Source organism: Neophocaena asiaeorientalis, unplaced genomic scaffold, assembly GCF_003031525.2.
Source record: "Neophocaena asiaeorientalis asiaeorientalis breed wild unplaced genomic scaffold, Neophocaena_asiaeorientalis_V1.1 scaffold293, whole genome shotgun sequence".
NCBI lineage: Eukaryota > Metazoa > Chordata > Mammalia > Artiodactyla > Phocoenidae > Neophocaena > Neophocaena asiaeorientalis.
This window is the reverse complement of record NW_020173920.1, coordinates 4,578,929-4,606,610: the sequence shown is the minus strand read 5'-3', so window position 1 is coordinate 4,606,610 and position 27,682 is coordinate 4,578,929. Positions and strand designations below refer to the sequence as shown.

At 42.9% G+C, this 27,682-nt stretch overlaps 2 protein-coding genes and 1 long non-coding RNA gene across 6 annotated transcripts in view; 1 reads left to right on the top strand and 2 right to left on the bottom strand.

Moving 5' to 3' along the window:
• Positions 1 to 88: 88 nt before the first annotated feature.
• Positions 89 to 17,893, top strand: SLC51A (solute carrier family 51 member A). 3 transcript variants are annotated; one of them, XM_024752070.1, is made up of 9 exons: positions 674 to 978; positions 1,602 to 1,696; positions 12,653 to 12,807; positions 13,591 to 13,664; positions 14,075 to 14,233; positions 14,783 to 14,894; positions 15,182 to 15,328; positions 16,851 to 16,956; positions 17,509 to 17,893. In XM_024752070.1, exons 1-9 carry the CDS (start codon positions 941 to 943, stop codon positions 17,664 to 17,666), a joined length of 1,044 nt encoding a protein of 347 aa, XP_024607838.1. In that variant the 5' UTR covers positions 674 to 940; the 3' UTR covers positions 17,667 to 17,893. The 3 variants fall into 3 exon arrangements, with proteins under 3 accessions (XP_024607837.1, XP_024607839.1, XP_024607838.1); XM_024752069.1 differs by lacking the exon at positions 17,509 to 17,893 and having other exon boundaries at positions 89 to 978; positions 16,851 to 17,497; XM_024752071.1 differs by lacking the exon at positions 15,182 to 15,328 and having other exon boundaries at positions 672 to 978.
• Positions 17,894 to 18,414: 521 nt separating this feature from the next.
• Positions 18,415 to 19,964, bottom strand: LOC112404260 (uncharacterized). Its single transcript, XR_003004059.1, has 2 exons — positions 19,537 to 19,964; positions 18,415 to 19,365 (listed from the first exon to the last, which is right to left on the bottom strand). It is a non-coding gene; the product is annotated as an uncharacterized LOC112404260 (long non-coding RNA).
• Positions 19,965 to 22,486: 2,522 nt separating this feature from the next.
• PCYT1A (phosphate cytidylyltransferase 1A, choline) overlaps positions 22,487 to 27,682 on the bottom strand; it is a 37,794-nt gene continuing 32,598 nt past the window's right edge. For both annotated transcript variants that reach the window (XM_024752072.1, XM_024752073.1), the window contains exons 6-9: positions 26,094 to 26,172; positions 25,607 to 25,749; positions 23,966 to 24,154; positions 22,487 to 23,070 (exon numbers count right to left, since the gene is read on the bottom strand). In XM_024752072.1, the coding sequence (XP_024607840.1) occupies positions 22,864 to 23,070; positions 23,966 to 24,154; positions 25,607 to 25,749; positions 26,094 to 26,172 (618 nt within the window). In that variant the 3' untranslated portion in view covers positions 22,487 to 22,863. The remainder of the gene's footprint in view (positions 23,071 to 23,965; positions 24,155 to 25,606; positions 25,750 to 26,093; positions 26,173 to 27,682) is intronic.

Below are 27,682 nucleotides of genomic sequence, written 5' to 3'. Positions count from 1 at the left end.
CTGGTGCATGGATGCTCAATATACATTAGCTACTGTTGCTATGATTTTATTATTTTATCATTCATGCAACCAATTCTAAGGAGCACTTAGTATGTGTGAGGTCCTGTGCTGGGAACTTAGGGGTACTATGCTTGGCCTTAAATAGGTTTAAATCTACTTGGAGAGAGAAGAGAAATCACCAATCAATAAAATAGTTCAGAAGCATACAATTTGGCGGTTTTTCAGAATCTGTCAAAATGCCCAGAAATCTCACTCAGTAACTCTGCTTCCTAAATACACCTTCCCCCACTCCCCATTTGCTGCATCTTCAGGGGTTGGGGGGGCGCTGTTTGGCTGGATGAGCCTGTCATCAGGATGCTGTGGGCTGGGCTTTGGGAAGCCCACATGGGCCTTGTCTGGACTTCCCGGCTAGCCCTCCCTTCCACACTCCAAGCCAACAGCACCAACACAGTCAAGGCCTCAGCCCTGACTTCCATCTTCAGGGGGACAGAGCCAGCGTTCCAGCCAGATTCTGAGCGAGAGGGGGTTGCTGACCAGGGGGTTTTGCCGGGAGGACCAAGGATTTTGTCTCTAAAAGGCTCCTTAGGAGGGATGGAGGGTGAGGGCGGGCTGGGGGCAAGGGGCGGCCAGAGGCATTTGTGGGAGGGAGGAAGGAGGGGCCACACCTACCGACAGGGAGGAGTAGGAACCAGGGAACTCAACCAGCCAGCCGAGGGGATCAAATTCCTCTGCGGTGAACTCTGAGATAGGAGTTTGTGGTCACGGAGGCCTGAGAAGGGAGAGAGCCAGAGGGAAAGACCCAGCCACTCCACCAACCCACAGCCCAGTCCCGCAGGCAGCAGAGCCGGCAGGAGCCACCTTCCCCGGGGCCCACGCCTGCCTGTCCCTCCTGGGTCCTCAGTGCCTGCCGGGAAGGAAAGCCGGAGAGAAAAAGGAGACAATGGAGCCAGACAGGACTCAGATAAAGCTTGATCCCAGGTGAGTGAGGGAGGCAAGCCCCGAGCCAGGAGCCGGTTGCTAAGCAGCAGGGGCCCCTCTCACTCTGACCTGTCCCTACCTCCCTCTCAGGGCCCTTTGGCTCCCAGCACACAGAATGACCCAGGACTAATAATGGTCTGGCCATCCCACAAGGTCCTCAGGGACACTGTGGGGTAGGGTGAGTGTATGACCCTTCAGAGCCTTGGCTGTGGCCACCAACCAGGGAGAGAAAGATCCCAGAGGTGGGGGCAATGGGGGGCATGCACAGAGCCCTGACCAGCTGGAGATCCATTCCTGGTACTAAGGGTCCACTCTTTCTCTGGGACCCTGCGGTTTCTCCCTAGCCAACCTCTGGGCTTCTGTCCCAACGGAAGTGGAGAAAATGGACCATGGGCTTTTTGAGCACTGCAGCCAGACCTACCCATGGCCTAGGTGGCAGCCTGCCTTACACAGTGACCCAGGCCAATTCTCCATTCCCTCTAAGAGTCAGGGCCTTGAGGAGAGATGGACAAGCTCCCTGAACCCAGGAGTATTTGAGGGAATGTCAGGTTGCTGGTGTCCCTTCTGCTACCCTCCCCGTCCCCAGGTCCTCATATTCTGAACACACGCTGGTGTCTCTCCAGGTACACGGCAGATCTTCTGGAGGTACTGAAAACCAATTACAGCATTCCCTCTGCCTGCTTCTCTCACCCTCCCACAGCAGCCCAACTTCTGAGAGGTGAGTCAGGGACCCTCTGTAGAGGGAACTGAAAGGAGGGAAAAACTGAACATCCCGGGGGAAGTCAGAAAAGCTGAGAGGAGCTGAGGAGAGGTGGTCCTGAGCTAGCCAGCCTGGAGGGCCTGGGAAGATGACTGGCCCAGTGTCTGTCTGTCATGGTAAAAACCTGGGAGAAGAACAACTCCTAGAGGAGACAAAAGGCCAAAAGAGAGGTGCGACAACATGGCCCACAGACAAAGCTGCATGTTGGGCCTCCCCAGCTCAAACTGGGGACAGTGGTCTGGAGCATTTTTCAGACCCCAGGGCCACCCAGGGACTCAAGCTGGTGCCCAAAGCCCCACAGAATGCCCTTGAGGTGTGCACAACATCCTCCTCAGGAGAGGGTCTGTACAGTTCTAGTGGGATGGTTATTATGAATAATGTTCTGAAAATTTAGGTGAACCTGTAAAAGTATTCTGACAGTGTTGGCCAACTAGATCCTATTACTGAATTGCTTTTGAAAGGGAAAAGGCAGATGATGGGACTCTGTTTATTCCTTGGACACGTAAAACAGGACAATCAAATGACCCTAGCATCTTGAAAAGCAAATGTGGCTCCCATCCACATTTTATTTGGTTTCCCTACTGCGTGACAACACACCAGTATTGTCAACCAGAGGCAATTTTGTCCCACTGGAGACTTTTGACAATGTCTGGAGGCAGTTTCAGTTGCCACAGCTAGAGGGTGCTACCGGCATCTAGTGGATAGAGGTCAGGGATGTTGCCCTGGAAACAAAGGAAAGTCCCCAGGACAAGGAATTATCTGGGCCAATGTGTCAATAGTGCTGAGATTGGGAAATCCTTCCTCACACAATGAAAATGGATCTCACATTGCTTTGCTACAAAATGTGCAAATAGAAGCACCAAGGATGTTCAAAGCAGGGAGACCATCCTGAGCCTGGTAGTGTGGAGAGCTGCCTTGTCCCCAAGTGGAACTGTTGGAGTGGGTAGCAGATGGAAAGTGGAGAGCCGATGGTGGGCACGGCTGGGGTTGGGGTGGAGATAGAAGGTGCAGGCAGGTTCTCCAGACACTGAGGAGCTGGATCTGGCAAGAGTCAAGGTTACAGGTGGGGAAGCAGGGGACAATTGAGAGGGCTGGGCAGGTAAGGTGGGGCCTGATGAGTGTCAGGCAGAGGAGTTGTACTTTATCCCGCAGACAGAAGGAGCGGACAAGGGCTCTGAGATTGGGAGGGGCTGGATAGTGTTTCAGGATCATTAATCAGCAATCAAGATAGACTTTGGGGAAGAAGAGCCTTGAGAATCAGGGGTATAAACTGGAGGTTATTGCCCCAGCCCAGCAGGAAGGGCAAAACCTGAGCCAGATCAGTGTCAGGGAAAGGAAGATTGGAAAATACAGGCAATCCAAAGAAAGAGCAGGCAATCTGGTAAATATTTAGACAAGGTAAGTGAAGGAAAAAGAAACTCTAATGATGACTCCGAGAATCTGGACAGTGGTGATGACACTGACAGAAATAGGAGAGTCAGGAAGAGGTGCCCATTGGAGGATGTGGTGAAACCCCTTCCTCCTTCATTTATAAACTCTGTTATTCCTTAAATTAAATGCCATTTAAGAAAGAACTATTCTGGAAGAACTATTGAAACTTTCAATAATCTGTTTTTGAAATGCCTGTGATATGATTGCAATTATAATCCCTACACAATTATTTTTTTAATGGACTGATCCAAACATTTATTTGTGGGAGTCAAGGACCAAGAAAAGCCAAGACAATTTTGATAAAGAGTAAGGAAGGTATGTGCCCTACCAGATATTAAGGGTTATATATCAAGACTAGAGTAATTAAAGCAATAATGTAATAACTGCAACCACACAACTCAGATTGGGACTTGAACCCACTGTCTTTTTTTTTTTTTCCTTTAAAAAAAAGTTATTTATTTTTGGCCACACTGAGCGGCATGTCGCATCTTAGTTTCTCGACCAGAGGTCAAACCCATGCACCCTGCAGTGGAAGAGAGGACTCTTAACCACTGGACCTCCAGGGAAGTTCCCCACTGTCTTTTCATTGAAATCACATGCCTGGTCTCAGGACTTACTGAAGCCCAGGTTCTTTATGCTTCTGCACAGAAGAAATTCAGTGAAAGGCAAAGTGATAGGTAAGAAGTAGATTTATTTACAGAGCTACACACTCCATAGACAGAGTGTGACACATCTCAGAAGGCGAGAGGCCCTGAAATATGGGGTGATTAGTTTTTGTGAGCTGGGTAATTTCATAGGCTAACTAGTGGGAGGATTATTCCAACTATTTTGGGGAAGGGGCAGAGATTTCCAGGAATTGGGGCACCGCTCATTTTTTGTCCTTTTATGGTTGGCCTCCAAACTGTCACAGCACCTGTGGGTGTGCCATTTAGCATATGCTAATATATTACAATCTGTGTATAATGAGGCTCAAGGTGCACTGGAAGTTGAATCTTCCACTATCTTGGACCTGGTTGTTTCTAACCAGTTTATGTCACATCCTCAAGAGCTATGGTTTTTAGAGGTTGTGTCCTTCCCCCTTCCCTCCTGTTTCACAAGGGGCCTGACAAGCAGAAAAATGAAATAAAATAGAGAGACTAGAAATAGACCCATGGCCACTTGGGGACTTGCTATATGAAAGGATGGTATACACATCAGTGGGACAGGATGGACTCTTTGAGGAGTGATGCTGGACAATTGCCTGTCCCTATGGCAAGTAAATAAACATGAAAATAACTCCAATATAGCTTTAATCCAGATAGATTAAGTACCTAAATGTAAATGCAAACATTTTTACAAAAGAAAATATGGAAAGATATCCTTATAGTTGGAAGTAGAGAATAATTTCTAAAATAAAACACAAGAAAGTACAAATGATCTTAAAGATTGACTACATAAAGCAAACAAAATTCTGTACAACTAAAAACACTATAAACAATGTTAAAAGCCAAACCAAAGACTGGGAGAAGATATTTTCAAGCCTTATAACCAACAAAGGATGATTAGTCAGTATAAGAAAAATTACCCAATAAAAATTAGGTAGAATAGATGATCATACAATTCATACTAGAAGAGGAAACCCAAATGGCCAATAAAGGTACAAAAAGGTTACCTGTTTTGTTAGGAATTAGGGAACCTCAAGTTAAACAATGAAATAACATTTCACTACTCTCTCAAAGATGAAAACTGAAAGTCTGATAATCCCAAGTGATGGTGAATTTAAGGTGAACTGTGAACTCTCATAGACTGCTGGTGGGAGTACAAATTGGTATAACCACTTTGAAGAGCAATTAGATACCGTTAACACTGAAAATTCTCATCTCCTACAACCCAGCAATTCTAATTCTAAGTGAATAGAGGAACTCTCCTGTACATGCCAAGGAGACACATTTAAGAATGCTTATGGTAGCATTTGTTTGTCACAATGAAAATAATAACAACCATGAAAGCAATGTTGAGTGGAAAAGCATTTCACAGGATAAAACCATTTATATAGATTTTTTTATAGTGCAAAGCAATATAATATGTTGAGTATGTACATATATTGTAAAAAATTAAAACATACAGGAAAAGATACACCTCAACTTCAGAATAGTAGTTAGCCCTGGGAGGTGAGGTAGGGAAGTGAAAAGGATCCAGGAGGTATATACAGGGGCCTTCAAGTACATCTGTAATGTTTTATTTTTCTAAGAATAACTTTTGAAGCAAAGTTGGCAATATCATAACATTCTTTAAAATGGATTACGGATATATTAATATTTGCTCTATTACTATATTTATTTTTTAAATCTTAATTTTAAAAATATTATAAAAATAATTTTTGACAGGCTGTGATGAAATGTTAGATAAAAAAACAGAATGCAAAATTTTACAGTATGATTGCAGTAATACAATATGTATGAACTTTAACCAGGATGCTTTTTTTTTTTTTAACATCTTTATTGGAGTATAATTGCTTTACAATGGTGTGTTAGTAACAAACTTTACTTTGTTAACATTCACTTTATAACAAAGTGAATCCGTTATACATATAACAGGATGCTTTTTTAAAGCTAGTTTTTACTGAGCAAATACTACATTCCATGCTAAGAGGTTTAATTGGAGGATAAACAACCTACCCAAGATTATAGAGCAAGGAGTAAATGGAATTTTACTTTGAATTCAGAGCCTATGCTCTTAACTTCCATGGAAATACGTTATGCAAAAATGAAAATAATTTTTGGTTAGGAACTAGCTAGGATTCTGGTGATACTCTTTTTTCAAAATTTTAATGTTCTTATATTGTTTTCATTATTTAAAAAAGTAATCTTCACTGTTACAGATACAGTGGGAAATTTGCTAGTTGCTAAAGGTATAATTGTATTCAAACAGGTGAGTTAGACAAGCATTTCCCAAAACGTGTTCTTTGGAATACTAATCCTAAGGAGTGCTCCATGAAAACAGAGCCTGTAGAAAAATAAGTTTTGCAAAATCTATATTCTGTAACCTCCTTTTGGAAATTAACAATATAAATCAGATTTAAAACTTGGTATATTCCACAGGAAAGAAACATGTTTAACCTTGTTTAAAGTGTTTCCAAAGATCCTTGTGCCACTGGATACTTTTGTTCCATAATATTTATTAAGATGCAGAAAAAAAAAAGATAGAGGACAATCTTCCAAGAAGATAGATGAATTTGAAGTAGAGTAGTGGTGTCGGGCTATGTATGCTAAGGAAGTTCTCTCTCTCATACTTTTGTGCTATGGAAGTGGATACAAGAGCCAGTAGATGCTGCAAGTATGAGCACCAAAGCCAGCAGATACAAGAAACTGCAAAAGCACTTCCATATTGAACAGTTGGAATATGCCTCACCTCCACCTTCATCAACTTAAGCAACCTTAGGGCTGCATTTGATCATTTATATCACTCCACATTCCCTTCCATAGCTATGTGAACACACACTAAGAGTCAGCCTGTGTAATGGTGAAGAGAATGGACTTAGGGTCAGGAACCCCTGGGTTTAAATCCCAGCTCCATCACTTCCAGGCTGTGTGACCATGGGTGAGGTGCTCAACTCCCTAAGCCTAGTTTCCTGAAAAAAACCTATAAAATGGAGATGACAATAAGAATTCTCATGGGGTCATTTCTTTCATTCAACAAATAGTCACAGTTACTGTTCCATGCACTTGGAGATAGAACAGAAAACAAGCCTGACAAAATCCCTGCCTTCACAGAGTTTATACTACCATCACTCTGATGGGGATAGACAACAAACAAGTAAATAAATATGTAAATAACCTAACTGTTGAAGGCAGCTTGGGGGAGAGGAGGTAACACCATACTGGACGCTCAAGGGAGGCTGGCTGAGGAGGGGCGTTTGAGCAGAGAGCTCAGTGATAGGAAGGAGCCCGCCACAGGGAGCTCAGGGAGGAAAGATGAACTGACAGAAGCCAAGTACCAAAAGGTTCTGGAGGTGGAAACAGCTCAGGTGGTTGTTGGGAGGCTGAGGAGTGGTAGGGAAATCCTAAACCTCAATAAACAGAAGAGGCGAAAGGGAGCGAATGAGTTTGGAGAACGCAGGGTGCGGGAGAGGATGAGGAATCAGTAGAGGAGACCTAGGGTCAGAGACCAAGACAGGAATCAGGAGAACTGTGGTTCTGGGGGTCAAGGGGAGGGAGATTTTCAAGAAGGGGTAACAGTCAAGGACAGTGAACACTTGCTGGCTTCTGGAAGGGCTGTTTCCACTCTCAGCTCTCAGTGAGCTGATGAGGACAAGAGTCAAGTAGGGGGTGGGGGAATCCCACAAGGAGAAGCCTGCAGCGGTATGCCCCTTCCCAACAATGGATGTTGGTTTTTAGAAATCTACTGAATTAATTTTGGTTTCTGCCTATCTGGACTTTATATTTTATCTGTATTTTTTTAACTAAACATTTCTATTGTAAAAATAATTCAATGAAGTCAGTATGAAAATAGAGAAAAGTGAAAAGAGGAACAGTAATGTATGGTCCCACCACTCAAGACCAGCACTGCAAATGTCATAGCATGAGTTCTGTTTTCTATGCTTTTGTTTAACATTAGTGGAAATCATACTATACTACAATTTTATGTCCTGTTTTTATAAGCATGACATCATATGATTTTTTTCACGTCATTGTTTGGCAAAGTATGTGTTTTTAAAAAAACTTTTTGTTATAAGATACGTATTCACTATAGAGTAATTGGAAAAGAAAGAGGACAAAAGCCACCCACAGTATCATCACTCAAAGACAGCATTGTTAATTAATTTCTAGGCTTTTTTCTAGGCAATGATTTTTTAATGTTTTTATTTTATCAAAGTAACACATTAACATGTGTTAAAAATTTAAATAGTACAAAAAGGCTACTAAAGAAAATCAACTATCCCCTGCCCTATTTATTCTCATTTCTTTTTTTTTTTGGCCATGCCACGCGGCATGCAGGATCTTAATTCCCTGACCAGGGATCAAACCCACACCCTCTGCAGTGCAAGCACAGAGTCTTAACCACTGGACCGCCAGGGAAGTCCTCCTTTTTTAGCTGATGATTATTCTGATAGTTACCTTCAAATTACCATTATTTCCTGTGGTATCAATTTTGGACATTATCTGTAGCTGCCTCTATAACACATGAAAGTTTAATTCACTTAGCACCAAACTTCTTCCACTCTTTCCACATAGTTATGTCAATATTTTTAGTTGGTTATCTGTATAGCTGTATATACTATACCTATATTTTATTTCTTATTCTGCCAACTATGGACAGTACTTCTTCACTTTCCATTTTATATGATAAAGATATTAGGGCCCCACTCTTTCCATCAACTCTTTTCTACTTTTCTCTCCCCAAATCCTTTAAACGTGGTTATAATTTTACCACGCTACTTATTTTTATTTTTTATTTTTATTTATTTATTGGCCACACCACGCAGCTTGCAGGATCTTAGTTCCCCTACCAGGGACTGAACCCAGGCCGCTGGCAGTGAAAGTACCAGGTCCTAACCACTGGACTGCCAGGGAAATTCCCTTTGCTAATTTTGCATTCTGCTTTGTTCACATAAAGATTTGTTTGTTTTAGTCATAAATTACATACAGTAAAGGGCAATGATTTTTATTTTTATTATTTTTGGCTGCACTGGGTCTTCGTTGCTGCGCGCGGGCTTTCTCTAGTTGCGGTGAGCGGGGGCTACTCTTCGTTGCGGTGCGCAGGCTCTAGGCGTGCGGGCTTCAGTAGTTGTGGCTTGCGGGCTCTACAGCGCAGGCTCAGTAGTTGTGGCACACGGGCTTAGTTGCTCCGCGGCAATGTGGGATCTTCCTGGACCAGGGATCAAACCCGTGTCCCCTGATTTGGCAGACAGATTCTTAACCACTGCACCACCAGGAAAGCCCATATCTGTATTCTTGTTGAAGAACATGTGGACTTTTTCCAGTTTGGGCCATTATGAACAATGATGCTCTGAACATTCTTTTGGTGATTAAGGCATTCGTTTCTATTAAATATGTTTCCATGAGTGGAATTCTTGTGTCGCAGGGTAGGTGAATGTTAAGCTTTAATGGATACTACCAAACTGTTTTCTAAAGTGGTGGCACCACTCCCAATAGCAATGTGTGAGAGTTCCAATTGTTCCTCCTCCTCACCAGCACTTAGAATCATCGGTCAAAGGATGATTAAAATTAAAAGCAATTCTAGCCCTTTTGGTGGGTATATAATGGCACCTCACATTTGTATTTCCCCAGTGACTATTAATATTTAGCACCTTTTTATGCTTCTTGAACATTTGGATATCTTCTTTAGAAACGTTACTGTTTAGGTCTTTTTCACTTTTAAAAATTGTGTTCTTTTTCTTTCTGATAGGAATTCTTTATACATTATGGATATGAGTCTTTTGTTGGGTATTTGTATTGCAAATATCTTCTCTCGGTCTGAGCACGCCCTTTCATTGTCTTAATGGTTTTCTTTGTCAAATGGAAATTCTTAATTTTAAGGAAGTCCAGTTTATCAATATTTTTTCTTTATGATTAGTGCTTTTGTGTCCTATTTTAAAAGGATCTTTGCCTATCTCAAAGTCATTAAGGTATACTTCTCTGTTTTCTTCTAAAAACTTTATCGTTGGGCTTCCCTGGTGGCGCAGTGGTTGAGAGTTCGCCTGCCCAGGCAGGGGACACGGGTTCGTACCCCGGTCCGGGAAGATCCCACATGCCGCGGAGCGGCTGGGCCTGTGAGCCATGGCCGCTGAGCCTGTGCGTCTGGAGCCTGTGCTCCACAACGGGAGAGGCCACGGCAGTGCCGCGTACCACAAAAAAACTTTATTGTTTTAACTTTCACATTTAGGTATTTTTGTATGATGTGAGGGAGGGGTCAGTGTTCTTTTTTATCACTTTGCATATTAAACGAGATGCAATTAACCCAGCACTTTCTCAAAAATTATCCTTTCCCCCTGAATTGTAGTGAAGCCTTTGTCATAAATCTGATGACCATAAATGTGTGGATCTGTTAATAAGTTTTTCTGTTTTTTAAAACAGTGTTAACATATTTTTTAAAATATTAGTACATAGTCTTTGCAAAGATTTTTTTATGGTATGCACAAATTTTTCACACCTGCATAATATTCTATTGAGTAGTTTACATAATAATTTCAGTATTGTTGGACATTTACATTTTTTAAAATGTAGGGCTATTAATAATATTAGAAACATTATCTTTAAATAAAACAAAAAATAATATATTACTGTTATTTTGCCTTCTCTGGCTGCTAGGCAGGTTGACTATTTTCCCACTTCCTGAACTGTGTTAGTATCATTTTCCCATTTGCAAGAGCCTTCTGTTTTTGTTATTTTCTTCATGTAATAAAAATTTTAAACTTGTGTACTCATTTATTAAACATGCTTTCCCCCAGTCTGTTTGCTGCCTATATATTTTTTTAACATTCAGAAGTTTAAACTCTTTATGTCAAATTTGACCATCGTTCTCATTGTGATTTCTTGGATTACACCTAAGCTTAGGTAGGTCTTGCCTCTCCAAATTCTTGATGCAGATACAATTCTCTCTTTTCTTTTCTTTCTCTCAATTTTCCCTGTTTGATTTTTAAAGGTTTATCTCTTTAATCTATCTGGAATTATTTTGATATATGGAAGGCTTTATGTGTATCTCATGATAAAACAATCATAATTGTTTTAAATCCACATTTTTATTGTATAAGGGTAAAATTGTGTCAGCCCCCACCCCATGATGTTTATATTTTTAAAGTTTCAAGGAAGGAAGGTAAAGTCTCTTTTTAATAAAGGACTGCAACCAGGTGTTTTTTGGCTTTTGTTTGTTTGTTTTGTTTTGTTTTCTTAATGTTTAAAATTTGCAGAGCCTACTGGAGCAATATCTGTAGAGGTAATTGAGAAAGAGGCAAGAGTTAAACAGCAACAGCAATGCCAAGCCAGTAATTTGGTCACCCAGAGGGCTGTATCCTAATTAAGTGGAGGTGGGGTAGAGGCAGGAATGGGGAGGAGGGAAGAAAAATAGCACAGTCCTGTCTTTTGAGGCCTGTAATAGAAAGGAAAAGCTTACTACTGACTTCAGAAGTACAACTTGGGACCTGGAATCCAAGGGCCACCTTCCCCATGGCAGGTCCTCTGGATTGGTCACAAACCTAACTGTGGTCAGAGGTAAAGGCCTCTTGGCTAAAGTAAACAGAAACAGAGAGAAAAATGTGTGCCCTGAAATAAGAACAACCAGGATCAACATATTTTTTGACAAATTCACCTTTGTCCTGGTTGCTCCTTGTGGTGCCACCAGGTATGACTGACCCAGATGACAACTCAAGTCTTTACTGTGGTATGGTCTCCTTCCTCCCTGTTTTGGTGTCAGCATTAATACCTCTGCCTGAGCTGCCCCCAGTCACCAAAACACAGGGCAGAGCAGCCAATGCCTTCCTCATACTTTACTCCCAATGTAATAAGACAGTGGCTTGGACTCTGGCAGTCTTCCCCCACTTCATCTGTCATCTAGCCAGTTAAGTGGCTGAAAGGAAGGAGTCTGCCAACTAGGGAAGAGACTTGGATAAATGAGGGTCCAGGCTTAGTCACTGAGGACACAGAACCCTTTGTTTAAAACTAATTGTTGCACTGGTTAGAAAATGTTCAGAAACAAATATTGTGACTCTATTAATGTTTTCCTGTTAGCAATGGTGAGGCCAGAGAGGCTTCACTGGTGTTTGTTGAAAAATTGTTTGTTATCCTCTGACCATTATCAGGCGAGCTTGTTTAAAATGTGGATTACTGGGTCCATCCCAGATCTGTTCCAGATCTGTTGAAACAGCATCTATGCGGATAGGGCCTGGACAGCTACTTTTTAACAACTCCTCAAATGACTTCAATAAACACTAAAGAGAGCTACTGGGCCACATTTAATGTAAGACTAAGTGTGAGGCCAACGTGGGTCATATGTCCTTGGAGTCTTTACTCATACCCATTTCTTTTGTTAAAGTCCCTTCCTATGTCCCAGTTTTGTGACATAATTTTTGAAATCAAATTTAAACAGCTCTAAAGTAAATCAAGAGTTATATTCTGCTTTAATTATAATGTTAATTGGTCCCTGTTCTGCTAGCAAAACACCTGACACTGAAATAGAAAACTGAATAAACCCTGTTGACCTCCTAATTTAGAATTTTTGCTAATTATGTACAAACTTGTTTGGTGTTTATATCCTGCTTCAGATAAGCCTTACCATACCTAGAATTATCTGGTCTAGTCTCTCATGAATGCAGAAGAATGACTATTTCTTAGTCACATGTTGGATACTCTAGATCTAAGAAATAGCCCATCTTCTGCATGAGGGGGCCTAGGCCAGGTCATTCTAGATATGGTAAAGCAATTTAGATCCACATGAGGAAGCCCACATCTTCTACTCCTCAGTCCTGATCTTCAGCTCACTGGAGTCTGCCCTCTCTTTCAACTCTAGCATCGGGCCCTATGGAAATTTCTCTCACAGTCATCATGACCTTGCTTGCCCTGGGCTCAGTCGCCATCTTCCTGGAGGATGCTGTCTACCTATACAAGAACACTTACTGCCCCATCAAGAGGAAGACTCTGCTCTGGAGCAGCTCTGCACCCACGGTGAGGGCCCTGTAGCTGCCTTTTGGGAGGGACTGGAGGGGAGGCAGGGTCCATCTTGAGGATTCCTTTAAACTCAACAATTCAAGTTGCCTTCCTCTACCACCTTAGGGTAAGGGTTTTAGTCTGATATCTGCAGTCAAGACCCCATGCCTGGAAGGTCAACAGGCAGTGGGATGGAGCGTTTGAAATATCTTAGAGCCACAAAAACAGCTGAAGAACCCTCTCAGCCCACCAGCAGCCTCACTCGCTACTCCCCTGCTACAACATTGCAAGCCTCCTTCTTGGACACACCAACTCCCTGTTCCTCAGAGGGTAGGAGGAAAAGAACCTTTTCCCACGGGGTCATGCTCACTCTACGCTTATGTCATAGGTCTTTTTAACTCGCTCCCACAGCTATTAGATAGGTCTTTGGCATGTTCCCAGGTCATAAAATGGGACTTCTCTTTCCATGTGGTGAGCTCTGTCTGTTTGGGGGGAAGAACAAAGCCCTTGAAGTCCTCTCCTGCCAGATGACATCTGCCTGGGTCATCTCAAGACATCAGATGCTCTAATAACATCTTAAAGATGAACTGACCTACTCTTACCCCAGTGATATAAGTTGAGATAGTCTTCAAAAGAGCCCCCTGACTCAAGGTCACTTTAACTAGTTATTTTTCCAGCTGGTCACTTTGAAGTAATGGTGCCTCGAATGTTTAGGTTTTGCTTCCTTGAGCCCTTGTTGTAAAAGGTGAGCACGAAGCCTCCTTCCTTGCCCTAACCAGCTCCTTGCTCTTCTCCAAGCAGATAGTGTCTGTGTTCTGCTGCTTTGGTCTCTGGATCCCTCGTGCCCTCATGCTCGTGGAAATGGCCATAACCTCGTGAGTGTCCTGCCCTGCCCCCAGCTGAACTGGATATCCTTCTGGGGTCCCCCACTCTGCTCCCCTCAACCCCAGGACTCCAGAGTCCTTGTCTTCTTTTATCCCCTATCCCTTCCATAAATCCGTGCAAACCAACTGATCATAAATAGAGCCCTTGAACTTCCAGTTCATCCTAAGGCACCATTTCATTCCCACAGCCTGAAATTGCCCTCTTCCCACCCTGTCCTCTCTCTCACTTCCTCTTGGGTCACACACTCAAAACGCCTAGCCCCTACCTGATCCCCTCAGGAAGCCCCACTTCTCCCTGGCCCCTTTGCAGTCTGTTTTTCTTTGGCAGGAAGGGCTGTCCTATCAGCTGCTGCCACCTCCCCTTCTGTGTACTCTCAGGCCCACCTCTCCCCCAACTCCAGGTTTTATGCGATGTGCTTTTACCTGCTGATGCAGGTCATGGTGGAAGGCTTTGGTGGGAAGGAGGCAGTAGTAAGGACACTGAAGGACACCCCAGTGATGATCCACACAGGCCCCTGCTGCTGCTGCTGCCCCTGCTGCCCACAACTCATGCTCACCAGGTAAGGTGGGAGGGAGAGGCCGCCTGGAAGAACAGGTTAGCCTCTTCCTGCACTCTCCCAAGAGCCTCTGCTGGCTCTCTCAGCCCTGCTTCAAGCCTCATGGAATTAGGCTTTTATGGAACAAACTCAGTGATGAAAGGGTGGGCATCCCACAGCCAGGGTCCACACACTGGGCACCCACGCAGGGGTAAAGGGAGCAGAGGAAGGAGAACTCCAAAGTTCTCATCACTTAAGCTCACTGTCCCCTACAAACTTTACCACACAGAGCAAACTGGATTTTGGACTATTTACTTTCCCCTTCCGTCTATTTCGGTTATTGAGGTTGGGGTCAACACTCAGTTCTTACTCAAAGGCAGCATTCTGGTCTGAGGGTGAGTGGGACGCAAGAAGGAGGGTTCCCAACTCTCTCAACATTCTGGCTTCTTCCGAAGTCCCCATCCATTTGACCGTGTTGATGTCTATGATGGCGGAGCCCGGTGAGGGAGCTGGAAGGTCTTCTTGGGGTGGGTGGTTTGTGGGTCCATGGTCCTAACCCTCTTCCCACTTCAGGAAAAAGCTTCAGCTGCTGATGTTGGGCCCCTTCCAGTATGCCTTCTTCAAGATAACACTGAGCCTGGTGGGCCTGTTTCTCCTCCCTGATGGCATCTATGACCCAGCAGATGTAAGTCAGGAGTAAGGGGCAGCAGAGGCCAAGATTCATTAAATACCTGTGAGCTCTAGAAGGAATAGCTGGAGCCAATATCCCCTAATTCAGGGCCCCAGGAATGGGGTAGCCCCAAGGACAGGGTGGCTGTGGAAAAGTAGAGGCTCAGGGACTCTGATGGGGAGAAAAGAAATGGGAAGGGGCCAAGGCTTTGGGGCTTTTTTACCTTTCCCACCATGGGAGAGGGGAAATAAAAGGAGAAAAGGGCTTGCTTCCTCATTGACTACTTTCTGGCCTGCCACCAGATTTCAGAGAAGAGCACAGCTCTATGGATCAATGTTTTCCTTGGTGTGTCCACCCTGTTAGCTCTGTGGACCCTGGGCATCCTTTTTCGTCAAGCCAAGCTGCACCTGGGCGAGCAGAACATAGGAGCCAAATTTGTTCTGTTCCAGGTAACTATACCCTGGGAGAGAAAAGATGGTTAATAATGAGCCACAAATAATAGGGGTTAGGAGCTGAGACTAATAAAGGATAAAAGTGGGTCCGGGAATCTTCTTAAGCCTTAGGTTTCCGATGAGATTTGGAAAAGAATCCCTGCCCTTTCCCAGTTTTTGCTTTCCTGTGCTTTAATAGTTTCCAAGCGTTGCTGTAGCAAAATATCACAAACTGGGTGGTTTAAAGCAACAGAAATGTGTTGTCTCACAGTTCTGGAGGCCAGATGTCAGCGGCCCGTGTTCCCTCTGAAAACTGTGGGGGAGAACCCGTCCTTGACTATTCCTGGCTTCCGATGGTTTGCAGCAATCCTTGGCATCCCTGGCATGTCACATGGCATTCTCCCCTCATATGTCTGTATCTTGTGTCTCTTTTCTTATAAGGACGTCAGTCATATTGGAATAAGGAAGGACCCACCCTACTCCAGTATGACCGCATCTTAACTAATTATGTCTAATTAGTTACCAAAACAATGATGCTTTTTCCAAATAAGGTCACATTCTGAGGTACTAAGGGTTAGGACTTCAATGTATCTTTTTGCGGGACACAATGCAACCCATAACACATGTATTATCAAACCTTAATTTCTTTTACCTTTGCTTTTTTCTTTTCTTTACTACCCATTACTTCTAAAAACCTGCAGTTCGTCACCACCAGAAACATCAGCATTATCACAGCTACAACTATGAAGTGTCTATACCACATACTAGGCACTTTTCATACATTAATTACATTTAAATTCACTATAATCCTCAGAGTCATTATTATTTCTGTTTTACACATGAGGAAACTGAGATGTTATGGGGCTTGTTCAAAGGCTCATAAGGGATGGGACTGGAATTTAAACCTAGATCTGTCTACTCCCAGACCCACATCTCTTCTTATCACACTGCCTCTTCATCTTCACATCTTTTCTGACAATTCTCTAAAAAAAACGTTTACTTTTTACACTTTCCATTCTCTAAGCCCAGAGATAACCTTTCCACCAAATGCAGTGACTTCTAGCCCAATATTGTTTCCCTTCTCACTTCATTCTTTCTGTCTCCTTGCTGGGCCCTTCTCCTATTCCCAAGGCACAATGACTCCTTTACAGTCAACAGAGTGATTTCACATAAATTCTCATTTGATCTAAGCAGGTGCCGCTTACAGGCACACAGTAGGTAGAATTGGAGGGTCCAGAGGAAGACAGAGGACAGAAGAGCCTAAAATGGAGTAAGGGACTGAAGGGGCACAGAAAGGATCTGGGCCCCAGAAGCACTCAGGGTCAGGCTAGCGGGTAAAAGCCCTGTGATTGCCTAGCCTGCCCATGATTATTGTGGGGAAGCCTAGAAAAGCCAAGTCTGCCCTGAAGAGGCAGTGCTTCAGAAAAGTGTACTCAGAGAGGGCAAGTACAAGACACATCTCAAACACAGCAGTGGGCCAGCCGGCCTCAGTGCCGGGGATGCTGAGCCCCTACCCTCACTTCTCTTTTCTCTTCTTCAGGTTCTCCTTATTCTGACTGCCCTGCAGCCATCCATCTTCTCAGTCTTGGCCAACGGTGGGCAGATTGCTTGTTCGCCTCCCTTTTCTTCTAAAATCAGGTCTCAAGGTGAGCACGTAGGAGCTCCTATTCTATTCCAGGATGGGCAAGAGGGGGAGGTCAGGGAGGAGAGGAACTTAGAACGGAAGTTGGGCCAGCCAATCTCAGAATACTCAGAATGTTCTGCTCAGAATACTGAGAAAGGAACCTGCAAGAAATCCAGCAGAAGCTCTAAGCAGACTATGACCTCTCTGATCACACAGAGGAGAGCTGCAATCCCACAGCTTGAGGCCAGTCCTGATGGCCAACCCAGGAAGCCATGGGTTCAACCCTCAGCTCCAGGAAGAGCAATGGGTGTGGTTAGGAAGCAGAAGTCATGCTGATGAAACATGCAAAAGAAATGTTTAGTGCTAGCCTCAAATTGCAGGAGGTAGAGGGCCAAGTTCTGGTTCTGGCTCTACTATTAACCTGCTATGTTACTTGTGACAACTTAGTATCTCTAGGTCCTGGTTTGAGGACAAATTGGAGAAAGTGTTGTTCAACTCATATGCCAAGGCTGCTAGTGGTATACCACCTCTATAAGTTAGTATAATCTACATTATATTTTGCCCCATGCTGCAGTGATGAACTGCCACCTCCTCATCCTGGAGACTTTTCTGATAACCGTGCTCACACGAATATACTACCGAAGGAAAGACGACAAGGTTGGATATGAACCTTTCTCTTCTCCAAACCTGGATTTGAACCTCAAAGCTGGAGGTGGATTGCTTGGACAATGAAAGAGACACTGCACTCATTAGATGGGCACAAGATTTCTTTACTGTTCCTCAGCTTTGACCAAATGGGGATGGATTCCATTGTCAGAGCAAGCTGGCTAATGGTATACACTTGACTGTAGAGACGAATGTGAACTATGCAATAGGATGAAATTGTTTTGGATCTTGCCTGAGGAAGGTATTTTAAGTTTTATAATAAACAAGATGGAGTGTGATGTTCTACAACTGGGCACACTGCCTCTGTGTGTGCCACTATTAGCCCACAAAGCTTGTATATTAAAAGGTTACTCTGAGGTTTCCCAAAGCAAATGAAAGGGGGAAGAGTATGTGATAGTTTTACTGGTATAAGAACAGGAACAGAACTCAGCCAGGCAAAATAGTATGAGCCCAAACTCTCGAAGAAACCAGGCTTCTGAAGAACAGATGAAAGGTGTTTTTTCCCTTACAGATATGTCAGTAGGGCACTGATGACATTAGACCTGGGAGATCTGGATCAGCCTCCCTTTGTGGGACAATGGTTTTTTTTAGTCTTCTGTACCAAGCAGCAAAAGGAATCCCGATAATATGGTCATGGAGTTGTTATGGAGAGACAAATTAAGATGCAAAAGCAAAGGAAATGATCATATAGGTAAAACCCCCAAATTAGGATGCAAAAGCAAAGGAATCGATAGTACAGGTAAAAGCCCCAAATACATAAAACATATCATACACATGTATACAAGGTCAAAAACACAGAAAATGAAACATTACATAAAATCACTTTTCCTTTATTTGGCTAATGACAAAAGCCAAAATAACTGAACAATTTAATAACACTCAGACAGGAAAACAATATACTGAACACCAATTGAGGAAAACGTCCTTGTGGACACCGGCACTGGTGATGGGGCCAACATTCATGCCAAGGCCAGAATTTTTTTCCAAGACTCTTTCTGTTCAGGATCCTCAATATAAAACAACTCAACCAATCAAGTCTCTGTGTTCAAAGCAGTCAGTGCCTCCCTAAGAAGGGTGGGAAAGCCCACTTGGAAGCTAAAAAAACCACAACTGGAGTCATCCTAATGTTAAACCAAGTACTTTTGTTCTCTACCCCAATCTGAATACTAACATTAAACTTTGGCAGAGTATCTTTCTCCTTTGTTTTAAAGAAAATTAACATTTAATAGTATAATCCCAAGAACATGTTCTACTTACTTGGAAAAATAATAGCTAGGGACCACTCTTTATCCCATGACAATCTATTCTGTGAGAGAAAACAAGAACAATCATTGCATGACCTTGAAAAATATAACTTTAAAAACACTTATATTGGTAAGGTTAAAAAAAAATACCATTAGTTAAAAGCATTGTTAAGGGAGCTCTTTTCCTACCTGTACTGATTCAACTTCTGGTGATAGTTTGTGCTGACAGAAAATGTAAAAGCTATGGCTTTTAGGAAATTAAACAAAAGCAGTGAAATATACTTGATTTGGAAAGATTTTAGATATAGGGTCTGGAACAGCATTAAAAAGGCAATGAGCTCCAGAAAAACAAAAGCTACCCATACATCAAGAAACAGAATAAAAATCCCTGTGAAGAACCATTGTGGAGGGAATAGTCAAAGACTGCCTGGACAGCTGTGTGGTCAAAAGTAAGAAAAATGTAACTCAGGTGCTGCCTAGGAAGTTATCAGTGATCAGAAAAGGTCAAAAGCTCTCTTGACCTCCCTCAAATTTTTTCTCTCATTCAAGGTTTTCAACCTCCTTGCATCCCCAACCTTCTTACCCAAGCCTCAGCAAGATAATGGTCTTTGGCTCTAGCTATCAGAAGCAGCTGCAGCAGTACAAATGATCCATTTTTTTTTTTTTTTTTTTTTGTCAAAAGCTCTCTTGACCTCCCTCAAATTTTTTCTCTCATTCAAGGTTTTCAACCTCCTTGCATCCCCAACCTTCTTACCCAAGCCTCAGCAAGATAATGGTCTTTGGCTCTAGCTATCAGAAGCAGCTGCAGCAGTACAAATGATCCATTTTTATTCCTCTACAATTTCAACCTCTATCCTTCAGTGCTACTGAGTGTAGTGTATGAAAAAAGCAAACTTTTTGCCAGCTCATCTCAAGGTAACTGCTGAAATGGCACCTCCTCAGCACCGGCTACAGGGCTTCTGTCTCCATTCTCCCTCTATCTTACAGCGAGAGGCTCTGAGGCCAACCAACTTTTTTTTTGGCTGCGTTGGGTCTTTGCTGCTGTGCGTGGGCTTTCAATAGTTGCGGCGAGCAGGGGCTACTCTTCGTTGTGGTGCGTGGGTTTCTCATTGAGGTGGCTTCTCTTGTTGCAGAGCACAGGCTCTAGGCGTGCGGGCTTCAGTAGCTGTGGCACGTGGGCTCAGTAGTTGCGGCACGCGGGCCCTAGAGCATGCGGGTTTCAGTAGTTGTGGCGCGTGGGCTCAGTAGTTGTGGTTCGCAGGCTCTAGAGCACAGGCTCAGTAGCTGTGGTGCATGGGCTTAGTTGCTCTGCAGCATGTGTGATCTTCCTGGACCAGGGTTCGAACCTGTGTCCCCTGCATTGGCAGGTGGATTCTTAACCACTGGAAGCCAAGCAACTTTTAAGGCCCATTTCTGCCACATTTGATCTATTCAGGCTGACAGCTTTGTGTGTGGGATTCAGGGAAACAGCTAATAAAAATTAACGCTAGAAGTTAATATTAACAATAATATTTAAAGATTTACAGATCACATGCATGGTTGTGGAATGCGAACCTCTAACCTCATTTAATCAGGCACAGATGATCAAACAATGCATCATCCCAATAGCTTCTTCCACCCACCCACCCTTGTCCGGCATGTAGGATCACATTTGTCCCAAAGTATCTAGCATGCCACGCCATAAAATTCTTTGCTTTCAGTCAAAATTATTTGAAGATATACTAGTGTTAGGAGACTGAGGCCACAGAGGTTCACCAAAAGGGGTGAGAGTTTTCCAAGAACACGTGCACATGCTGGTGCTAGCAGTCTCATGGAGCTTGTCAGCCTAGAGGTCATATTCCAAGGACAGGATATGCCAAAAGCAGCCCATTTACAGAGCGGAGGAGGAGGACCAAAAACTTGGGATCCAGACAATACATGTGAGAAGAGTGACTGCAGGGAGGAAAACCATACTCTGGGCACCTCATTTTCCAAATACACTTGGATAACATGTGTACTTTGAGAGAACACGTAAGTGGGCTTCAGTGGTGATTTCACTGCTTTTCTATTGACAGAAATGGGCAGAATTTCCAAAGAGGCAAGACTGAAGCAGCAAGTTAAAATATGTGATCATATCAGCTTGATCACATCAAGCTGAGTAATATAGGAAAACATTAACTTCAACTGTTCCAAAAAAAGGATTCCAAGCCAAAGCTTGTGTAAACCAGATCTGATAGTAAAAATAGCACTTCATGAGAAGAGTTAGAAATGTAATTTTCATAGGCCATCAGGACAAGAGCTTTCCCCCTCTTTGTCCCTCTACTCTGCTGTGCTCTGCCTCTCTGGATGATCTGAGGACCTAGGTAGTCCTGCTGTGCAGGCAGGCAGTGATTCTAGCCACCGACCCTCAGGCAGAAGAGCAAGTTTTAACAGAAGGTGTTTAGGGAGGGGACTATGAGATGCTCACAGCCCTAGCAGACGGGCAAGGAGAGATAAGATGTGGTTTTCTTAGCTGAAAACACTAAAACTCCACCCCCACAAGGGGTATTTATGAGTGATGGGATGGTGCCTGGACATAAGCAATTTTTCACCCTGAACCCAGCTACAGGATTATGATAGATGATGATCTGCTAGGTCATGTACTGTAGGGTGCTAGAGGTTTAAAAAGAGCTTATGCTCAACAGCAAGTGTTAAGCTTCAGCATTCTCTGACGTGAAATTTAAGCAGTGAATCCCCTGGGCAACATACCAGGGGAGGTGGAACCAGGCAGAGTGAGAAGGAGGGAACCTACCACACTCTTGTAAAGTGAGCCCTTGCTCGGTGACTTGCTGGAAGGGCAGCAGACGGGACTCCCTGCCAGCTGCCAACTCTCAGGGGAAAATAAACACCTCATGGAGCACTGGTTCCAGTCAAGGACACTCTTAAGAGAGGAAGAGGTCAAGAAAAGGCTTTAGAAAGGGGTGTGTTTCCTTATGCTTTTGCGCCTATGTTCTGTGCAAATCTCTCTGAATATTCGATATGGCTATGAGCAACATGGATTAACAGATCATGTTCAAACTGCAGACATTTACAAAGTATCCTCTGTAAAAAGCTAGGTAATAAGTATTAAAATAGGAGTCACAGGGCCAGGGACTTACTCTCAGGAAGAAAATTAATCAAAACTGACTTTGCATAAGATTATTGTCCCACTCCCCTCCTTCATCAGACTAAACCTGGAAGTGTTCCTCCCTTTAAAGGTAGATTACAGGAAAGAGATTGACAAGAGCTCCCAAATAACTGGGCAACAGAGTGTTCTGAGAAGATGAACACAGCAGAAAAACCGTAGCAGATGCCATGTGGTCTGGTTCCATCCCCATCAGTGTCTTCATGGACCCCATTGGGTCCAATAAGAAACTCCTCAGGGAGCAAGAAAAGTTAAACTCAGATCTCCTTCTTCCCATAGCCACAATGACACATGTGCCAGCAGTACACTTAGGGGATTTGTGACTGTTACTCAGCTTTTTGCTTTTTTTAAAGGAAACCAAAATTATGATATTTCCCCTCCAAATCACCCATCAGCATGGCTCCTTGCCTGAAGGACTTGGCAAAACAGTTTGCCTCAGAACGGAAGGCAAATACTATAGTGTATCAGGAAGAAAAGGCCTCTGGGTGTTACACCACTTCCTTCTGCCCACTCCTTGGGGGCAAAAAATTAGTTCTATTTACTACATTTGAAAGACTAATTTTTAAAAAAATAATAAAAATGACAATTTCCCTGTCAAGATCACATGAACATAAACAGTAAAGCAAAGTCCATGGGGAAGGTATATGGATGCCAAACAGGCTTCTAAGATGTAGTTAGCCTTTTTCTTGGTGGGGGTGGGTGATGTCTCTCAGAGGATAGGCTGTCTGGTCCCCCCATCCTAAGTACTCTTGCCCCAATTGTCTTTTCCTTTGTAGCTGTCCTTAGGTTTAGTGTTGGGATCACAATTCAGAATTCAACAGAGAGCTTCTGAAGGTGATGGGACAGAGGGAGGGGAGAGGAAAGGAGAGATGAAAAATTAGTCTTCTTCATCCTCACTGATATCATAGGCTGCAGACTTGTGTCTGGAGAGGTTTGCTGGGGAGGAAGGCGGGGAAGTCTTGCCAGAGAAGGGCCACCGGAAAGAGGGAGAGGGGGAGCGTTCACGAGTGGGACTGCTGCTGGGACTCTGCCTTGGACTGATGGCCTGCAGCATCCGGCCTTTCCCCTCTTTCAGCATATGTTTCTGGGGAGACCAAAAGAAAGAGTTAGAAGAAACCTATGGATCCTACTAAAGCACCACTGGAGGATATGAGACTTCAAATTATCATGAGTGCCCTCTGTAATGTCAAAAGTGATCAAGTAAGCCAGAGGAGGAACATAGCTATAATCCTAAGCAATTTCCTCTCCAAAGTGCTCTATGCTATACTGTGTATCTAAGGGTTCCCACCTGCTATCCACTGTCACCCAATCCTTGACCTCTACGTCAAAAGAATTCTTAAAAGGCTACTTGGATCTGTAGTCTAGGCTGTAGGCAAAAACAAAGGAATTAACTCAGACAAAAGGGTACCTATCCTAGTTTTAGAGTTCTCTGAGGAGAAAATTCCATACACTCCCAGAATAATCTATTCTGGCATCCAAACACCCTCACAGTCAGATCGTTCCTGATATCCTGGGGCTCATCTGCTCATAGCTACACAGGCACCTTTTATTTGGCTCGAAAAGACCCTGCTACTCCTCAAGGACAGAATTCCCACCGTACCCAACGGTCCTGCAGCAGCTGTGTGTACTGCAGGCAGCTTTCTTTTTACTGCTCTTTGCTCTTTCCTTCCCTTCCACCTAAAACTATAATGTAGAAGCAAGCTGGGCAAGGCTACTCACTTATCTTGTCACCATATTTGGAGGTTGATAGAGAGCTGGCAAAATTATTTAGGAGAATGTGTAACCTCTTTCTGTAAAGATTTTTAAAAACTTTCTGGGGATAGTGGAAATATAGTTCTGCTGAACAAGGGGAACAGATTAGATAACTTCTTAATGTCAATGTCCCTTTCTGCTCAAGGATTCTGTAATTCCTTCCACAGCATGAGAATTCCCTAGATTTTCATGAATTTCCCTAAATTATCCAGCAAGAAAGAACATACCAGCGCTCCTTCTGGACCAAACATTTCCAGGAAACTTCCAATGAATTCTCGGGATTTCTCCTCCCATTTCTGAATGAGGTCAATGCTTTTTTCTTCTACCTTCTGAACAAATTCTTTTGACTTTTCCTCCACATCTTTCACTTTCTTCTTTACTTTGTCAACTCGCTCCTGCAAGTGGTATTTCTTCTCCTGGATAAAGAAATAACTGCTCTGAGAAATAATACTCATTCTGACCTTCCATACTAAGGGGAAGGAAAAGACTTGGTTTGGCACTCTACTGACACTCCTTTCAGTCTTGAGAATTTCACTTTAATCTATCCCATACTTCTCCAGCATAATAACAGATAAGATATGCTCTGGATGGTCATCTTATACAAAAGTGTAATAATTCTAAGATTGTAGAGCCCAGGACTAAACTAAATGTATAGTGTAAGACCAGTAACAGACAGGCACATACTAAACGAAGTCAGATTTTTTTAAGATGAAACATAAACTTGGAAGATAAACATGCCCAACAAAACCCAAACCCCATTCTAGATGGAGATGTATAGGGAGAGAGCAACAAGATCACTGCACAATATTGCCAACAATAAGCCAACTGTAACAGGTTGAAAAAGGAAATAGTGGGCCTTTTACTTAAGTAATTCATCTATTGTACTGAATTTTTTTCCTCCATCAGTGGCTTATTCTATGATTATAGAGGAGTTGTTTTTTTTATTTTTTAATATTTGGAGGTCTGTTTGCTCATTGCAAAATAAGGATGATACTCTTTGGTCCTACAGGCTTCCCTAAAGATAAGGGAAAATGGTATGAATCCTCCCAAAGGGAGGGGAGGGGAGGGGAGGAGTCTTTAGCCAAATGAAAACTATTCTCATTTCCAGATCATAAAGGGGAAGGGGAAGGCGAATATGTTTAGGATTTTTAAACATCTAAAGATAGATTCTGCAGTATAACAACAGCTAGATTGTTAACAACAGCTAGGGTTTACCTGAATAGATAAATCATATTTAAATGAAACCATTTCACCTATTCATAATTCACAGAGCTGGGAGCAAGTGAGGGAGCATGGTAAACTACTTATGTAGAAGATACAGTTAGCAGCTTTCTTCTTTTTAAATCAACTTTATTGAGGTATAATTTATATACAAAATGTACAGCAGTTTGTTTATTAAGCTAAAATAAACTTGCTTTCATAAATCGAATTTTAAAAGTTAGGTTCATGTGCCTTGAGAAATTGCATGCAAAATGTTGTGTGTTACTACGCACACATGGAGAGGATCCACAGCTTTCATCAGATTTGCAAAGACCATCCAGTCAAAAAGAACAAAGGTTAAGAACCACTGTTTTAAACATATTTGATATAAGTACTGTACTTTGTAAGTTCCACGTTCTTATTTATTTAATTGGCTGTATGTCCTTATATCGACGTGTTGATACTAGCTCATAAAGGCAGAAAATGCCTCTAGATACATCCATATGCTCTTTGTAAAGAGCCTGGCATAGTGTTATGTGCAAAGAGGTATCCACTGAGCTTTTGGAGGTGATAATAACAGCAGACTGAAAAGCAAGTTTAACTTAGATGAAGTGAGAGGCAACATGTCCTATAGGGCCAGGGAACTCTAGGATGAGGTTGGAACTCACATTGATAAAGCTGACATTGAGTTCCTTTGCCGTGTAGCCCCTCTGTAGGTTCCGTCTGGCATACACATCATAGTCGCGGACAATTCGGGTGATGATGTCTGATGTGGAGATACCTTCTGTCCTCTGTGTTGGAGCAAACATGCCTAACACAAGAACACATACAAACACTGTGACATTCTGATTAGCTCAGGCAGTAGGACTAGATGGAAACTGGGAGCCACATTCCTTTTCCTTCCTCATAAAGCAGAGTCTGTTATTACTAAGTAAAGTCTGGAGATACTGACATACAGAAGGAATACTGAATCAAAAGTTAGGAGTAAGGAAAGGCCCTAATATTAAGAAAAATATGGGGCTGGAGAAGGGTTTCCTGGAATTAAGAGATATCAAAAGTAGATGTTTAGACTGAGAATTCATGGATATGATGCTATGCTCACCTTAACCTCTTAAGCAAACTCCATAAAATGAGGATGCACATCAACTTACTCACCTGCTTCCTTGATGTGCTTATAAACATCATCACTCCCAGCAGAAGAGTAAGGGATGTCATCATGGGCTACAAAATCAATCTGAAAGTAAGGAAACACCATTTAAAACCCAGCATAACTGCCATTCAGAAAGAACCAGTAAACACTCTCAGGACCAGAAAAAGGACAAGAGAGGTGAGGCCTCAAATGAACTTTTGTCTTTATCTCTCTTTGCTTTGCTCATAAATTCCATGATTCATTCACAAGCCACCCAACCTAATTATTCGTGGATCATAAACATGAAGCTAGCCAGTTTCTTTTTTAGCTATTCCTCCTGGTCTACTGGAAGTGCTACCCCCACACTGTATACCAGTCACCATGCTGTAGTAAATAGGCCTAGAGGATTTTCTGGTATGCTAGTTAAGTGGGTGGAATCAAGGAAAGAAGAAAGGAAATCTCCCCACCCTCCTGGGTCTACAAGGATGGGTCAAATAGGGTTTCTAAAAATATAAGAAAGAGGTCACTTCTTTGTTAACTGGTTTCTCAGTCTATGAGATGAGTGGGAATATAAAAATAGCAACCAAGAGCACTTTTACTAGAATAGATACATCTGTACTCCTGAGAAATGCAAAGCCCAAGGCCATAAAAGACCTTTAAGTCTCAGATCTATTACTTTACTACTGTCAATACCTCTCACACTGGGATCAATAATCTTTCTAAACCTCACTCATTTACTCCTTCCTGAATAGGCCATATGCCCTTTGCTAGTATAATTGCTAACACCACCACACCCAGCTCCCAGAAGCCACTGTAATGTGAAGCTCATCAGGACTATGTCAGGGACTCTCAGCTAACATCTCAATTACCCATGAACAACTTGTCAGGGATCCATAGGCAGCAAATTGAAAATAAGAATGGTGAGCAAGCAAGACTCATGGTTGAAGATACACTGCTAACACGGAGAAAAGGAATATGGAAGTTCCTCTAACCTCTTCTGCCTGGGCTTGCCTGGCTATGTTGCTGAGAATAATCTTGCTCATCACCCTTGGTACCACTGGCTGCTAAACGGCGAAGCAGTAAAGCTAGAGAACTATAAAAATTCTGTCCTAATCCTAAACAGTTATAACAAATATCTCTTAGCTTCAGGCCTACCCAAATACTGCTTTTGAAGCACTTTGGCTACTTTTGTTCTTTCCTGCCTCGTTGAACAATTCACCTTCAACATTCTCCACACCACTGTAAGATAACTGACAATATGCTTGCTGGTTCCTCAAGCTCAAGGGCCTCCAACATGACCTGATAAATTCTTCTCAGCTATCAACTATAAACCCCTCTTTTGTAGGAAACGTGTTGCTTTAACGTGGGAAAATAAAAAGGAGATAAGGGTTTTTTATAATACCAACTCACTGAGAAAAAGTGAGAAACCTCCCTGGTTTCTGATCCCACATAATTTCTAGCCTGAAATCAAAAGTCTTGAAACTAAATTTAAGTCAATACAAGAGAAGGCTATGTTTATATATCTTATTTCCTGGAATGTGAACTCCTTGAGAGCATGTCTGGGGCTGTGTATACTCTAAAAAGACCGGTATGCTGTGAGGATGGAGAAGCTTAT